The sequence below is a fragment of the Tauraco erythrolophus genome, chromosome 10 (genome assembly GCF_009769465.1).
Source record: "Tauraco erythrolophus isolate bTauEry1 chromosome 10, bTauEry1.pri, whole genome shotgun sequence".
Taxonomy (NCBI): domain Eukaryota; kingdom Metazoa; phylum Chordata; class Aves; order Musophagiformes; family Musophagidae; genus Tauraco; species Tauraco erythrolophus.
The window spans coordinates 24,598,904-24,614,833 of NC_141474.1; the positions used below are offsets into that span (position 1 = coordinate 24,598,904).

Below are 15,930 nucleotides of genomic sequence, written 5' to 3' on the forward strand. Positions count from 1 at the left end.
TGTGGCAGCTCCTGGTCCCTCCGTGTCCCTGCGGGGGACTTGGGGACGGCATGAGCTGGGGCACGCCAGGATCCCCTGGGTGTCCCCTGGCCGCACTACCTGGCAGGGGGTGGTGGAGGCATATCAAAGGCTGGCACTGAGCCACTTTCCCACGGCCTTGGAGGGAGCGGGAAGGAAAAAATTCCAGCAGGACATAAACCAGTGGGAAAGATTCGTGAGTGACAGTGAGACATGCAGAGAAATCATCCTGTCCTCGTCCCCAACCCGCGCTGGGGCAGAGCGCTGCTGGGGCCCGTGGCTCGTCCCGCTGTGGGCTGCTGGAGGCCACGCCATGCTCCGCAGGAAACGCTGCTTCCTTTGCCGGCGGGAGCGCCGCGTCCTGCCCTGCCTGGCTCCCTCCCTTCCTGCCCGGGCACAGCGCCCGGCCCTGGCCCAGGTCGGCTCCAGTGCGGAGCAGGGCAGCTACTGGGGCTTAAGGCCTGGGAAATGTCCCCCTGGGCAGGAGGGGAAGGACTCAAGGGTGACCCATCCCCAGAAAAGGGCTGGAGCAGCCATGGGTGAGGCTCACTAGGGGGGTGCAGGGAGGTGATTTACAGCACCCCCAGCCTTTGCCCCATTCCCAGGAGCCACACAGCTCCCGGCTGGGAACCAAAGCATTTACAGCAGACTGGTGCCTTCCCCAGCCAGGCTGTAAATCACGGTGCGAGGCAGGGGCTCTGCTCGCCCTCAGCCCATGCCCAGCTCTGCTCTGCAAGGATGGCAAAGCAGGCCCAGGGCTGCTGGACAAAACCCATGCTGGGGCATCCCCCAGGGCATGGGAGGGGCGATGGGTAGGAATGAAGCCCTCCCCATCCCTGTGCTCCCCCATGTCCCATCAGTCAGCTCCCCAGCGCCCTGAACCACGCAGACACAGGGATGGAACTGCACTGCCAGAGTAAAATGATTTATTTCTTATTGAGAGCTGGATCCTACAGCACTTGGCAGCACATGGGGCAGGGGAGGACGCAAGGGGTCCCTCTGGGGCCTCGCACACCCACACAGTCTCTGCACACACATGTGCACGCACACTCGTGCATGCAGCAGCACATGTGCACCAGCTGTTTCAAGCCCCCATACCACGTGGTGCGACATGGTGGGATGTGGGGTGGGGTGCTGGCAGGGCCACCCCAGGCTCCCTGCCAAGCCCAGGGCACCCCATTCACGCATGACTCTCCTGCAGACCACATAGGCAGAGCCAGCCCCACTTCATGTCCCAGACTCTGTTCTCTGCGGGCTGCGTAGCAGCAGGTCCATGCCAGATGATAGCTGGCTCCAGTGAGAGAGGATGGAGGCCCTGGTCAGTGGGTCTGGCACACACAGTATCGGCATCTGGTCCCCAAAACCAGATAACAGCCCCCATCTCCTCCATACATCCTTCCTTAGGCACTGCCAGCCCATGTCCCCAAACAGTCAGCCTGTGGCAGGGTCCCCAGTGCCCGAAGCACTCTCACACCCCCTGCCCAGCTGCGGCACATGGCAAGCAAGGGGTGCATGTGGTAGCACAGGGGAAGGGATGGGAATTTGGGGTGCAGCTTTGCAAAGAGCTACAGTAAGCCACAGCAGGACAGCTCATGCCTCTCCTGCTCTGCTGGCCTTCGCTACAGTCCAGCCCAGCCATCCTCCTGGCGTGTCCCAGACACAGCCCAAGTCCCAACATCAGTGCAGGTCAATGTTTTCATACTCCAGGTTGTCTGAGTCCTCCAGCTCAATGCCGGGTACCAGGTTGTAATAGTTGGTTGACTGACTCATGTAGATCTTCTCCAGGTCAGCAGAGTCCTTCAGGACTTCACTCACGCTGACGGTGTCCACCTCTGGCTCGCTGCCCCCCTGCTCCTCTGCCCTCGGTGCCAGGGTGTCCCGCTGCCTACCCAGCCCTGTGCCTTGCTGCCCTTCATGAGTTGGCACCTGGGAACTGATGGGAGATCCCACCTGGATCTCCACCTCCTCATAGAGGTCCCTGCCACTCTCCAGCAGGTCCGTGGAGGGCTGCAGCAGGACCTGCCTCCTCAGTAGCACCTTCTTCTCGGTCTCGGAGGGAGCAGTGGGCAGCTCATAGGGGACGTAGTGGTGGGGCTCTGCAGGCACTGGCATATTGCCCCTCTCCACTGTGGCTGGTTGGCTCTGGGACCTGCTCTGAAGGCTGTAGTTGGTCTTTCTCTTCCGCCTGCAGAAGCACCAGGTGATGCTGGCGAGGATGAGGAGAGGGGGCAGACAGATGAAGAGGGCGGTGAGGCTGTGTGAGCGGCACAGCTCATCCCGGGGGATGCTCTGAAGGTCAACGCCACGGTACCGCTCCGGCATGTGGCAGATAACCTCAGTGGCCAGGCTGGGCCAACCCTCTAGGTTGCTGAGCAAAGCGCAGCTGCAGTCCCAGCTATTGTTGGAGAGCTGGAGCTGGAGCAGAGATGGCTTCAGGAGGCTGGCGGGAAGGAAGGTCAGGGCGTTGAAGCCCAGGTAGACCTCCCGGACCTGGGTCGATGCTTTCAGGAAGGACTTGGGCAGCTCCTGGAGCTGGTTGCCATCTAGATAAAGGACCCTCAAATTAGGGGCATCTTCCAGAAAGCTTACAGGGAGACTTTCCAGCAGGTTGTGACTTAAGTGCAAGATCTCCAAGGCAGGGGGGACTCCCTCTGCGTTGCTGATATCCGTGATGCTGCAGTGCGAGAGGTAGAGCTCCCGCAGCCCCCGCACCTCTACCAGTGTGCCCCAGTCCAGGTGGGTGATGTTGGAGCTGGTGAAGTTGAGGCAGCAGCTCTCGGGGAGCGGGGCCTCCCGGAAAGCCTGGAAGTCCATGGGCTCCGTGCAGTTGCAGCTTTGCGGTGCCGGGTCGAGGGCGAGGCCGGCAGCGAGCAGGAGGCTGCCCCAGAGGGACACGGTCCCCAGCCCAGCGCCTGCGGGGAGAACAGAGGGGATGGGTGACCCCTCGGCGGGACCAGCTCTCCCCTCGCTCCAGCCCACCATGGCGAGAGGGTGAACCCCGCTTCTCTCCCCTCCCCAGGGAAGGGACCAGAGTCCCCGCAGCCCGTCCCGGAGCCGCCTCCCAGAGATACCGTCCCCCCGCCAGCCCGGGGTTGTCTCACACCCGACGTCCCGCAGCTTCGGCCGGCTGCCCGCGGGCAGCGAGCGACCCCCGGGGCTGTGCTCGTCGCCCCCCGGGGTGCCCTGCCCGGCCTCACCTGCCGCCGCACGCCCCATCCTCCGGGGCCGCTCCGCGCCCGCCGCGCTCCCCGCCGGGCGCGGCCGTCGGCTCCGCCTCGCCGCGGGGCGGCCCCGCCGCAACCCGCCCGCCCCGGCCCGCTGCCCCCCCCACCCCGTGGGCCGTAGTGTCGCTTCAGTCCCCTGTGCTCCGTTCCCTCGCTGGGCTCCCGCCAGACGTGGACCCTCCAGCCGCGCTGTGCAGCGGCATCCCCCAAAACGTGCTTGTTCCCGGCTCCCTGCAGCCAATCCACCCCGTGGTCCCCCTTCCTCTGCACACCCCCCAAAGCCACGGCCCCTTACAGCCCCCCATCCACTCTCCATCCCTCCACTCTCCACCTCCGAGAAGCAACGACCCTTCCCAGCCTCTCCCAGTTTCCACCCCCTTCTGCCCCCCTCACAGCCATATCTCCGTCCAGCCCCACTCCGTAATCCAGCATCAGCCCCCCAAGCCCCTGGAGAAGGGCCAAGTTGGGCTTTGCTGAGTTCCCCTTCCCTCCTGGGAAGAGGATAGGGCTCCACCCGGCTGGTCCTCACCTCCGTGACTCCCAGCCCCACTCAGGAGAGGCTGCAGGGTGGACACCTTTGCAGGATGGGGACCAAAGAGCTCTGTCTCCATCACTGGACTCCTTATGACTTCCTTCCATCCCACACAAGTCCCGGGCTGGGAACAGGAACAGGATCGGACATGAGCACGACAGCCCACAGGAAAAGTGGCACTGGAGAGGGGAGATGCATTTCCACATCCTGAAAGCAGATGTGTGCTCACCACAGTGTGACCCAGGTAAACTGAGGTACGTGGCATGGTACCAACAGCACTTTGCTTCAGTGGTAGTGGGAGTGGGTGAGATGGGACCTGGCCCAAGTGCCTGTGTGGTGCTGCGGTGTCAGAGCCTGGTGGGGTGACCACAGTAGAGGAGGGCTCTGGTGGCTGCTCTTCCTCCTCTCTCGGAGCGCGGAGTGCTGGGACAGCCTACACACTGCATAACTAGGGTGCCTCAGAGGCCTGGCAAGCTCAGTACACCAGTTATAACAACATTGGGTTCTATGAGGCTTCCCTTGGCCACCATGCTGTCCTAAGGGATGCAGCTGAGTTTGAGGAAGCACCAGATTCAGGAGTTTCCTTCCTTGATTTCACACCTCACTTGTGGGTGCTGCTTTCACATCTCTGCTCAGGGATGCTCCAGCCCCCAGCGGGGAAGCAGTGGCTCCCCTTGGTGCAGATCTATCGCCCACATCTCACGCACCTCACTTGGGTCTATTCCAGACCCACAAACCCTGGCAGAGGGGTGAGTTTCTGGCAGTAGGACCTGCCCTGTCCTGCTGTGGGCATTACCTCACGAGCAGCAGCTTTGGGGTGCTGACATCTCGTGCTGTACAGAAAATGCCACAGCAATGAACCCTGCACCAGGGATTTCTGCTGGGCAGCAGGGACAGGATGGGATGGAACGAGATGGGACGGGACAGGGAGGGAAGTGGGGCCAGCTGAGTGCTGGCTGTGGGGTGGGACACAGGAAATGGCAGTTCAGGCCTTTGTGGGAAGGGAGATGCCAGCAGCGCACTGGCCTGGCAGGGTGAGAGTTGCCTCCTGGGGTGCCCTGGACACGGTCGCACAGCCCTGAGCTGGCACCCACGGGCTGGAGCCTGCTAACACCCTGCTTGGGGTAAAGCCTCCCCCACTTCTCCTGCTCTAAGGCAGCAGCTGAGCCAAGAGCCCCGTTGCAGGAGATTTCAGAGGGCTCCCTGAGCCTCAGTGGGCCAGATCCTGCCTCCTAGGGGGTACCTTCCAGCACTGGTGTTTTACATACCACCCCAGATCCAAGTGTTTCCTTAATCTGGAGGAATCCAAGTCCTTTTATCTCTTCCTCCAGGCAGCTTTGCCCAGTTTTGCAACTTCTCCTCTGCACATCCCCAGCCAGCCCCTGGGGTGGGTTGGTCTCTGCTGGTGCTGGTGCTGGAGCTGGTGCTTCCTTCCCCGGCTCACCCGAGGGACCAGCCACCCTCCCCCTCCTTCTCCTTGGTGGCTGCAATCCCACACTTTGCAGGAACTCACGGGGTGACAGTGCCGAGGGAGGGAAAAACCCTGCTCCCGAGGGGATCATGGCTGGCATCCCCATCTTGAGGAGCTACCCTGCAGCCCAGGATGGGAGGGTGGGGGGACCTCAAGGGGGACCAGGATGGGGCTAGGCCAGGTCTGAGTATCATGGGGAATGAAGATTCCACCGCCTCTCTGGCCTCCTGTAATATTTTACCACGCTTACAGGGGAAAAAAGTTTCCTAGTATCTAGATGGAATTTCCCTTGATGCTACTTGCGGCAGGTGCCTGTCCTCATTTTGCTGTACACCTCCCTGAAGAGCCTGCCTCTCTTTTCCTGTAACTCCATCTAAACAGCTGCAGGCAGCCAGAGGATCACTCCAGAGCCTCCCCTTCCCCAGGCTGGGTAGGCTGTTGATGTTAAACCGCGCTTCCTCCCACCACCCCAGCTCGGTGATGGGAAAACCCCGGCTGGCTGCGATGCTTTGCATCACCACGGACCTGAGCTGCAGGTGGAGGAGGGCTGCTCTCTGGCTCCATCCCTCTTGGGGAGGAGGTGTTGCAGCCCTGGTGGGATGTGGGCTGTGGGGTCCGTCTGTGCCTTCAAACCCAGGCCAAGGGCTCGCCCAGAGCAAGCAGGGAGCAGGAGCAGAGCTGGCAGCTCCCGGCCCTCGCTGGTCCCTGCTGTGCCTCTGTGGGGGACCCCAGGGCAAGCCCCACACAGATTGTCCTGCCACCCCCAGGCAGGTGCCCTGGGGCCTCCCCGCACCCCGGGGTGCCTCCACCCACGCGCTCCCTCCAGACGCTGACTCAGCTCAGTCCCTGGGAGCTCCGGGCAGCCTCGAGCTGGGGCCTCCATCGGAAAACCAGAACTGCTCCGTGACGCGGCCCGCGCCCCAAGCAGCCCTGGGGCCCTGGTGGAAACAGGCAGCAGCGTTCCCCCAAGGGGCTGCAGCCTCCCTGCCTGCGCCTGGAGCGTGTTTGCTGCCAGGCGGTGGGTTTGCATATATTTCCTCTGCAAAAGCTGGAAACCTGAGAAAAAGCAGATGGATCCAGCTCGTTTCCTCTCTCTTTGCAGGCAGGTTTGCTCAGCTTTCCTGCAGCAAAAAAAGGGGGTTAATTGTCCCCACAGGGGATGGGCTGTGAATCACAGGGCTGTTTGGCTGGGAGTGCTCATGCAAAACCCTCAGCATATTCAGGAGCAGATGGAGCATCAGTGACCAGAGCCCTGAGCTGCTCCGGGGAAGCAGAGGTGGAGTGCAGAGTGGGGAAACTGAGGCACAGAGCAAGGGATGTGCACACAGTTGCCCCGCGTGCAGCAGGCAGCAGGGGAAGGGCAGCAGGGTCTGCTTTTGAGGGGCTCTTGCAACGCTGCTGCTTTCCGGCTCGTGGAGGGCCGTGGGTTTGCAGCCACCTCTGCCAGCAACCACGCCCGTGGGGAGCGAGAGATGCCCTGCGTCCCTCCGCGACCTGTTTCGGGTGACAGAGACACGTCCTCCTCATGGCCATTAGAGAGCAGCACCGCTATGGCACACTGCCCAGACACCACCGCACCGGGCCAGCACAGCCAGGCCCACTCCGCACCACCAGAGCCCCCAGTAAGCCCAGGACAGGGTGCCCAAGCACCGAGGAAGGACATCCCAGTGGGACAGTCCTGCAGGTCCCCAGTCCTGGACTGGCCACCGTGGACAGTCACAGCAGACTGATTTTCAGGGCTGTTAGAGGGTCACTGGGGCATGGGGCTGGGCCGCAGCCAAGGGGCACCTACCCAGGGGACAGCCCTGCTGGGGAGCTCACCTGCATCTTCCACTGTCCCCAACATTCCCAGCACCCCACCTAGGGTGGGCCATGACCCCCCCTTCCTGGTTCCTGGCACAGAGTGAGGGGTGGGGGAGGTGTCTTCCTGCACCCAGGTTTGGCATGGGGAGACCAGGGCCCCCAGTGAATACATGGGCTTCGAAATCCCACCCTGGTCACAGCCTTTCCGTGGGGCATAGGTGAGGGGTCCCCAGCTCCCAGGAGGTCATATGACACAAGCTGGTCACCCCTGCAAGGGAAGGTGTCCTGTGAGTGAGTGTGTATTTACGGATGTCTGTGGGGAGGGGGCTCTGCATGCCCCGGGAGAGAGGGGAGGCAGCTGAGGAGGGGTCTCTGCATGCCTATGGGGTCTGTGTGTGCCTACGGGGATCTCTGTCTGTGGGAGTCTCTGTGCCTAGCGGAGGGGGTGCCTGGGGCGGTGCTGTGCGTATATGGCGGGGGGGGCTGCGCGGTGGAGGCCGCGGCTGGACTCCCTGTCGGATCACGGCTGGCAAAGGCGCACCGGTGGGCACGCAGAACCCCATCACCCCCTCCCACTTCCTCGGGCGGCGGCCGCTTTAAGGGCAGCGTGGGGCCGCCCAGGGGCGGGGCTCCGCGAGTGACGTCAGCGCTCCCGTTGATAAAGCCGGCGGGATTCCCGGGGCGGCAGCAGCAGCGCGCGGCGGTGGGGCCACGTGCGTGGGGCCACGTGCGTGGGGCCCGGCGGTGGCGGAGCAGCCCCAGCCCCGCGGAGAGTCTTCTCCTTCTCCTCCTGCGCCCGCCATGGAGCCCGCCGGCCTCTTCCCTCCCTTCCTAGCCGCCTGCCTCCCCGCACAGCCCGCACCCGCCCCGGCGCCCCCGCCCCGCGTGGCCGAGACCACCCGCATCATCACCGACCCGCTCTCCGGTCGGTCCTACTGCAAGGGCCGCCTGCTGGGAAAGGTACTGGGGAAGGAGGGGGTGGTGCTGGGGCGAGCCGCCGCGGGAGGCACCAGTCGGGGCGTGCCGAGTTGAGCGGGGCTGGTAGCCGGCGCGGGGAAGGGCGGGGGGCTGCGCGTCTGCTCGATCTCTTCCCACGCCGGGGCGGCCTGGGGCTGGATGCGGCCCCTCGGCTGCCGCACGCCGCCCCCATCCCCCACGCCTCTGCCGGCGGGCCCGCGGCAGCGCTGGAAGCTGTGAATCACCCGGGCTGGCTGCATGCCTTGCCGGCTATCGGAGTCGCATCGGTTTCGGGGTGCCCCGCGGGCTGTGCGTGGGCCGGCGGGTGCCCCGGTTCCCAGGGGTGCCGGCCCGCGCCGCTCCGCCGCACGCAACTTTTCCTCCCGCTGCCGGCGGCGTGTGTGGGAGGTGGGTGCCGGTTCCCAGCCCGGCCCGGGCGGGCTCGGCGGGCTGAGTGTGCAGATTGGAGGCTGACATCACGGCAGGAAAAACCTGTCTCCATGGGGCTGCCTTTCAGTGGCCTCCGGTGCCCGGGCTCCGTGCCCTGCGCAGGGCTTTCCAGGTTGATCTGTCACGTGGAAAGATGCAGAGTCTGGCCATGGTGGGAGGAAAAACGCCTGGAGGTCTTACAGGAACTGGGTGAAGAAAGTCCCTGGTTGAGAGCATCGTAGTTCAGATTTTAGTGGGCGATACAGCAGGAGGGAGCGTGTGATGCTTGCCAGGCTGTGCTGCAAGGGAACGGAGGAGGAGGAGGTGGCTTGTAAGCAGGCAGGGGCGAAGAGCTGTCTCACCCATCCATAACTACCTCTTGCCTTGCAGGGTGGATTTGCACGATGCTATGAAATGACAGATCTCTCCAGCAACAAAACCTATGCTGTAAAGGTCATTCCTCACAGCAGGGTGGCTAAACCCCACCAGCGGGAGAAGGTGAGTGCTGTGAGGCTGGTGGGGTGCTGGGCTGGCAGGGTGCAGCAGGAGTCCCGTGCTTACCTGGGACTGCTATTCCGTTTCAGATTACCAACGAGATCGAGCTGCACCGGGACTTGCACCATAAGCACATCGTCAAGTTCTCCCACTACTTTGAGGACACGGAAAGCATCTACATCTTCCTGGAGCACTGCAGTAGGAAGGTGAGTGCTGGTATGGCCTCCTTGCCAAAGGCTCTCCTAAACAGAGGTGTGACTGGTTGGAGCAGGCCTTATCTGAGGTGCTTTGTTGGCACGCTCCTCCTGGGCTGTCTGGCTGCCCGCTCTGTCACACCTTCTGAGCTCAGCCATAACCCGTGTTGTTTGCATGGCAACGGGCACACCGCCGGCTGCCTGCTCATATTGGCAGCCCATAGCTCCTGGTGGGGCCACTGTAAATCCAGTGATTCCCCTGGCTGGCTGAGTAACCTCAGCCTCTTGTGGGGAGTCTGCTGAGGTCATGGCTGTGGAAGAAGGATTATTTGTGGATGTGCAACTTCTGGAAGAACTGGCTTTGACCCTGCCTGCCCCTTGCTTAGTCAGCAGGGCTGCCTGTTCTCCCTGCCTGCCATCACTGAGCTGCCTTCTCTCCCTCTACAGTCCCTGGCCCACATCTGGAAGGCTCGCCATACTCTGCTGGAGCCCGAAGTGCGCTATTACCTCAAACAGATAATCTCAGGCTTGAAATACCTTCACCTCAAGGGCATCCTGCACAGGGACCTCAAGCTTGGTGAGTGCTGTGGTTGGGGCAGGGTGCCACGTGGTGAGCGAGCTGCCCCAGAGGGACTTGTGGTGACACACATTGCCCTTGACTTGCAGGCAATTTTTTCATCAATGAAAACATGGAGCTGAAAGTGGGGGACTTTGGGCTAGCTGCTTGCCAGGATATCTCTGACCAGAAGAAAAAGTAAGTTTGAGATTTCCCTAAACCAGAGCCCTCTGAGGTTTCACTCTTCCTCTTCTTCCTGCAGCTTCCCAGGAGGGTAGAGGGTGAGTGGTCGCTCCTGGTCTTAAGGAAAGCCTTAAGGCCCCTTCCCGGGGTGGAGGAGCAATTCCTGCCCCAGCTGCAGGCAAAACGAGGAGGCTGGGGGCTTTGTGGCTCCTTCAGGAGTGAGTTTGCAGCCGTCAGGGAGAACAATGTGCTGACTATCGCTATTGTGCCTGCCCGGCTGCCATGCCGGCTGTGCAGGCTGGGACACAAAGGCTCTGTTCCTCCCTGACTCTTGGACAAGCTCTTCCCAACGGCTCCCCAGGAGCAGCTGCTCCTGACCCCTGGGAGCTGGGGAGGGGGAAGTCTGTATGGGGCTCCTTGTAGATGGAGGAGGGGGAGCAAAATGGAGCGGGGGAAGACAGGCTGCGAGCCAAATACAGGGCTTGGCTAGGGGAGGTTGTCTGAGGGGCTGCAGAGCATGCACTGACCTGGTACTCTGCCCCACAGGACAATATGTGGGACCCCAAACTACCTGGCCCCAGAAGTGCTGCTGAGGCAGGGCCATGGGCCAGAGTCGGACGTGTGGTCTCTGGGCTGTGTCATGTAAGTCAGTGCTGCTGGGTGGGCAGGGGTCTGGGCAGCCTCACGCAGGGTAGGGGAGAGCCGGGCTGTGGAGCAGCCCCGAGGAGGAAGTCCTCTTGCGCTTTGCCTTGTGGCTTTGCTGTGGTTGCTGAAAGGCAGGGGGAGGGGAGTGAAGTGAGTGGCCAGATCCTGCCCAGCCCTGCTTTGGGGTGGGTGTTGCCAGCCATCCCAGGATGCTGCTTGGGGGCCGTGCAAGCAGGAACTGCAAAGGGCAGGCACGCTCGTGCCGCACTCAGCTCCGGTTCAAAGCAGGCTCGACATCCCTGCAAACCTGATAAACAATGGAAAATCTGGCAGCAGCTGCTGCTCTGTTTGTGTGGGGAGCAACTGCGATGCTGCTTCGGCACATCCAGCCCTTTGCCCGGCTGCTGCCCGCAGCTTCCTGCTCTGCTTTCTGCTGTGGTGGCCATGCAGGGGATGGGAGCGGTGACAGCAGGGTGGCCGTCTCCTGCCAGCCTTCTATCTTCCCCAGGGCTCCCTGCCTGTTGCTCTAAACAGTTGCTAGGAGGAAGTGTGGCCGGATGCGAGCACGGCAGCCTGGGCTGGAAGTGGTGCTCCTGGCCAGGTGTGGCCGGCCAAATGCCAATAACTTCCTTGCTTTAAGTGCTGCTGAGTCACAAGCCTGGTGGGGATGTGACGGTGGCACGTATGTCTCCTCCCAGGTACACCCTGCTATGCGGGAACCCTCCCTTTGAGACCTCCGACCTCAAGGAGACCTACAGGTGTATCAAGCAAGTGGAGTACACCCTCCCTGCCTTCCTCTCCCTGCCTGCCAAGCACCTCATTGCTGGCATCCTCAGACGCAACCCCCAGGACCGCCTCACCCTTGAGGAGATCTTGGACCATGAGTTCTTCAAGGTGAGTGGGCTGGGGGTCTGGCCTTGACCCTTCTCCAGTTGGGATGAGGCTTTTTGGGTTGTGCAGGGTGCTGTCCTTAGAGCCCAAGTCTCAGTCCTTCAAAGGAAGCAACTGGTGTCCTGCCCACATGCCAGCCAACCAGGGGAGTGAGGGATCTGGTGTGCTTCTGCCACCTTGTGCCTGTAGCATGGGCTGTTTGCCATACTGATGCCAGTCCTGGGGCCAAGGCTTGATGGAAATGCAAGCTGGCTGTCAGGAGGGCTGTGAGTGACTGTGGTCAGTCCAGGGCAGCTGCTCTGCCTGGAAATGCGGCCTATGGAAACCAAACCTCTGCCCTGACCTCTCTGCAGGGCTACACGCCTGAGAAACTCCCTCCCAGCAGCTGCGTGATGGCTCCAGAGCTGAGTCCCCCCAACCCAGCAAAGAGTCTGTTTGCTAAAGTCACGAAGACACTCTTTGGGAAGAAGAAACCCAAGGGTGAGTCCATACACTTGCCCAGGAGCCTCTGGGTGACCCTTCTTCCAGGGAGAAGTGGGTCCTGTCTCTTGGAGACACCTCCTCATGGGTCTCTGTGAACCCCCTGCCTGGGCCAGCAGAAGCTAGGCTTGCCCCTGCTTGCCCAGTGTGGGTGTGTGCCTGGAGAGGGGATGCTGTGCTGCAACTCATGGGGGAAGTTCCTCCTGGAAGCCCTGTGTTGCATGAGAACTGGGAAGTGAAAGTGGGAGGCAGCTGCCTGACAGCACCCCTAGCACTGTGGACAAGGGAATGGATAGGGGAGAGCCGAGCTACTGGGAGGGGTGGCCCACATGTCCCCATTCCCTGTGCTCAACAGTGTGCTCATCACTTGCTCTCTCCTCAGCCAAGAAAGGCTCTTTAGAGGACAAGGATGACATCTCCAAGCTGGTCACTGGGCTGATGAAGACCTCGATCTGCCGGCAGATGAGCTATAAAACTGTGGAAGGGAATGAGGTGAGAACATCCCTGAGCCTGTGCACACCTATCTTCAGGGGAGCAGGCAGGATGGTGATAAATCCAGGTCTCTCTGCAGGCCACCCCCATATCATGCCGCAGCTCCAGCTCTAGCCCCGTGGAGACAGTGGTGGAGGAGACGTCTCACAAGTCTGTGACCCCCTCCATCCGAGGGACAATGGCCAGCAGCTGTGAGGGTGAGCAATACCTGCTCCGGCCACCCCAAGCTTCCTGTCCTGCCCTGGCTGATAGCAGGGCCAGCTGACTCAGCCTGCCATCTTCTCTCTGCAGCCTTTGAAGACTGCATCACTGCCTCTGCCATCATCGAGTCTGCTGTCCAGCTCCTGCAGACCTGCCTCTCCTCCATGCCCCCAGGTAAACCGGTCAGACTGCTCTGGGATGGGACAGGGTGCTGTGCATTCCCTTCCCCATGGGATGAAGGCATGGCTGCTATTTGGGGTACCTTAAATGTTGCCAGAGCCCTCTGGAGCGGGGAACTGCTCCCCTCCTGGGGAGGTGAGATGGGCAGGGCCTGACTGCCTCCTCTGCTCAGCCCATCTCTTCTCCACCAGCGGAGAAAAACCCGGCTTCCTTGGCCCGCCATGAGCACTTTGTCTGGGTGAGCAAGTGGGTGGATTACTCCAACAAGTACGGCTTTGGCTACCAGCTCTCCAACCGCAGCATCGGGGTCCTCTTCAACAATGGCACACACATGACTCTTTCCCCCAACCGCAGGTAAGCAGTGGGGAAGGGGGCTGGTGTCTCTGGAGCAGCCCCTCAGGTGGGAAGGGGTAAGGGGAGGCTGTGCCAGGGGTGCATTTGGTGTTGGGTGGCCCCAAAGCTCATGGTTTGCTTCCTCCCAGGACTGTGCATTACAACCCGACCAACAGCAAACACCTTGTGTTCTCTGTGGCCACTATCCCCGAGCAGCTGCAGGGACAGATGAGTGTCTTGCGCTACTTTGCATCCTACATGGAGCAACATCTCATGAAGGTGGGTGCTGGGGCCCTGGGCTGGGATCGTGGGTAGGCTGGATGTTGGGTCATGGCTTGACCACACTGCCTGGGGTTGCGGGATTCCCTGCTCACAGGCTTGGCCAGGTGGACACCTAGAGAGTTGTGTCCTGGGAGTGGGGACCCCACTGGGGCTGAATCTAGGTTTGGCTGTGTCTCCTGGTGGCAGTGCTCCCAAGTATGAGATCAGTGGCTTACTCTCATCCTTCTCTTCAAGGGAGGTGACTTGCCCAGTGTAGATGACCTTGGGCAGCCGGCCCTGCTTCTCCTGCAGTGGGTGAAGACTGACCAAGCTTTGCTCATGCTATTCAGCAGTGGCACCCTCCAGGTACGTGTGGGGCACACTGGAGATGCCCAGACCCCTGGAGGGGTGAGGCCAGCTGGGGACTCCTGGCCTGCGTTAGATCTTGTCTGCCGCAGCCCAAATGCGAGGTCCAGCTGCAAAAACAGCTGTAGGTGCAGGATGCTGCTCCAGTGCCTGGAGGTGCTGGTCGCAGCTTGTCTAGCCTGTGAGGGAAATGATGCCTCAGTTGGCAGCTTCCGTCTGCCTCAGTGCTGGGGCTGGTGTGTTCCTGCCGTGGGGTATGCAGCAGGGATGCTCCCAGGCAGGTCGGGGAGGAGGAACGGGTTGAGGCAGGAAGTGTGGCTCCATCCCAGCTCCCGACATGCCGCAGGAAGCGTCGGTTGAACCAAGCCCAACCTGTCTCCTAGGTGAACTTCTACAATGACCACACCAAGGTGATCATTAGCAAGCCTGACTACTCCTGCCTTGTCACCTACATCAACCGGGAGCGCAACTCCTACACCTACAAGCTGTGCAGCATCCAGGAGCTGGGCTGCTCTCCTGAGCTCCACTACCGCCTCAGATACATCCTCAAGCTCCTCCAAGAGAGGGCTGAGGCTTAGCATGGGACCTTGGGGAATGCTCTCTGGATGTAGAGGTCTTCCCCTGCCCTCCCACGGGCTGGGAGGTATGTTGTGGTGCTGGCTGCCCACCTGGGCACCCTGTATCCTGGTGCTCAGCTGGACTCTGGACTAAGACACGTGGATGTGGTTACAGCAGCAGGTCTGGACATCCCTGCTGCTTCCTGACTCTGGGCAATCTGTCTTCCCTCTGCCCCCGACCCCGCCAACTCCTGCTCTGGTTGTGCTGGTCTCAGTGAAATGGCCTGGGGTGGCACAGGGAGGTGGTGGGTGAGTGCCCTGCAGCCAGGTTTGGGGCTGGCTGTGCCTTGTTTGTGGCCTGGTGCTCCAGCCTCCCCTGGCTGGCAGCTGCCTGCGTGGGGGCTTGGGCTGTCCTGCCCAAGGTGCTGCACCAGTTGCACAGACCCTCTCCATGGTCTGGAGATGACTGGCACAGCCTTGGCTCTAGGCTTGGCTGCTGTTGGGTAGGGAAAACCCCTTCCCAGGGGTGGACAGGGGTGAAGGGCGCTGCCTGCCCTGCCAGGGGCTGTGTGGACTGGTGTGTGCCACTTCATAGCTGCGACACTAAGGAGGGGGCTGTGCTGGGCCCAACCCTGCCCTGTCCACTCCAAAATTGTCAATTGTCTGGTACAACTTGAGGTTTGATAAAGGGGGGGGGGGGGGGGGATGGGATCTGAGGGCTTGCCTAGAGCAGCCCTTGTCTTGCTGGGACCTGGGGAAGTTTCTTGTTTTGAGGCAGTCTCTGCCATGTGGGACTATTTATGTATCTTATTTATATGGAATTATTTATTTTCCTCTTAGTATGTCCATGTGCAGCTCCCCTGTCCCTGACTCACCTCAATAAACATTTTTGTGTAAAGGCAAACTGTGTCTGCCTTCCCTGGAGCTCTGGGGTGTTGGTCACAACAGGGCTTCAGCTTCATCCTTGCTCCAGGGCTGCTCCTGCTTGCCAGGCCAGACCCCTCTGGACAGTGGCTGTTTCTGGGAGATGAGGTCAGGGAGGCAGGATGGAGGTGAGGAGCCCATGTGGTAACTCCACTGCCCTTGTCAAGGCTGGCAGGAACGGCAGTGTTTTAGCTCTTGCTGATGCCTGTGGAGACCTGGAGCTGCCTCAGCTTCTTGCTGCTGCTAAACTCTCATTCCCAACTGTCTGTGTGCTTGGACCAAGCCCAGCTGCTCTAATGCTTCTACTGAGCTGTGGCCCAGGCGTGGGTTGCCTGGGTCCTTGTGCCATGGCACCTGCTGTGATGGGATATGAGCTGGGAATGAAGCCAGGAAAGTGGAGGGTCTTAATCTGCTCCATGAGCTTGCTTTGAAGGTGATCTGTCATCTCCTTCCTCAGTGCTGATGTAATCAATCCCCCTGGGAGAAGCTTGTCCTGTGGGAAGCAGCCTGGGCTGCTCCCTGTAGCAGGGCCTTGGGCAGCTGCCTGCTCCAGGGTCACACAGCCTTTTGGGTTGTATTTGCTGCAGCTTGGGTCTTTTTGCAAACTATAGTAGTAGAAGCTGTGGTGTGGGTGTGAGCCCAGGCTGGGGGCTGCAGTGAGCATCAAGGTGCTGAGGTGCATCCTTGCATGCAGCATGGCCAAAGCCACCAGGTATGAGCCACAGCTAGACCAAACCG

General features: G+C 61.2%; 2 protein-coding genes across 3 annotated transcripts; one reads left to right on the top strand and one right to left on the bottom strand.

The window, feature by feature from the left end:
• Window positions 1-1,695: 1,695 nt before the first annotated feature.
• On the bottom strand, window positions 1,696-3,234 carry LOC147528190 (uncharacterized). The gene is made up of 2 exons (XM_086617858.1): window positions 3,216-3,234; window positions 1,696-2,930 (listed from the first exon to the last, which is right to left on the bottom strand). Exons 1-2 carry the CDS (start codon window positions 3,232-3,234, stop codon window positions 1,696-1,698), a joined length of 1,254 nt encoding a protein of 417 aa, XP_086473984.1.
• Window positions 3,235-7,849: 4,615 nt separating this feature from the next.
• PLK3 (polo like kinase 3) lies at window positions 7,850-14,289 on the top strand. Of its 2 annotated transcripts, none has more exons than XM_086617376.1 (15): window positions 7,850-8,008; window positions 8,825-8,932; window positions 9,019-9,135; window positions 9,571-9,700; window positions 9,790-9,877; window positions 10,409-10,504; window positions 11,206-11,401; window positions 11,752-11,878; window positions 12,261-12,370; window positions 12,450-12,567; window positions 12,641-12,745; window positions 12,943-13,105; window positions 13,234-13,363; window positions 13,601-13,711; window positions 14,095-14,289. In XM_086617376.1, exons 1-15 carry the CDS (start codon window positions 7,850-7,852, stop codon window positions 14,287-14,289), a joined length of 1,953 nt encoding a protein of 650 aa, XP_086473502.1. The 2 variants fall into 2 exon arrangements, with proteins under 2 accessions (XP_086473502.1, XP_086473503.1); XM_086617377.1 differs by having other exon boundaries at window positions 12,662-12,745.
• The last annotated feature ends 1,641 nt before the right edge of the window (window positions 14,290-15,930 follow it).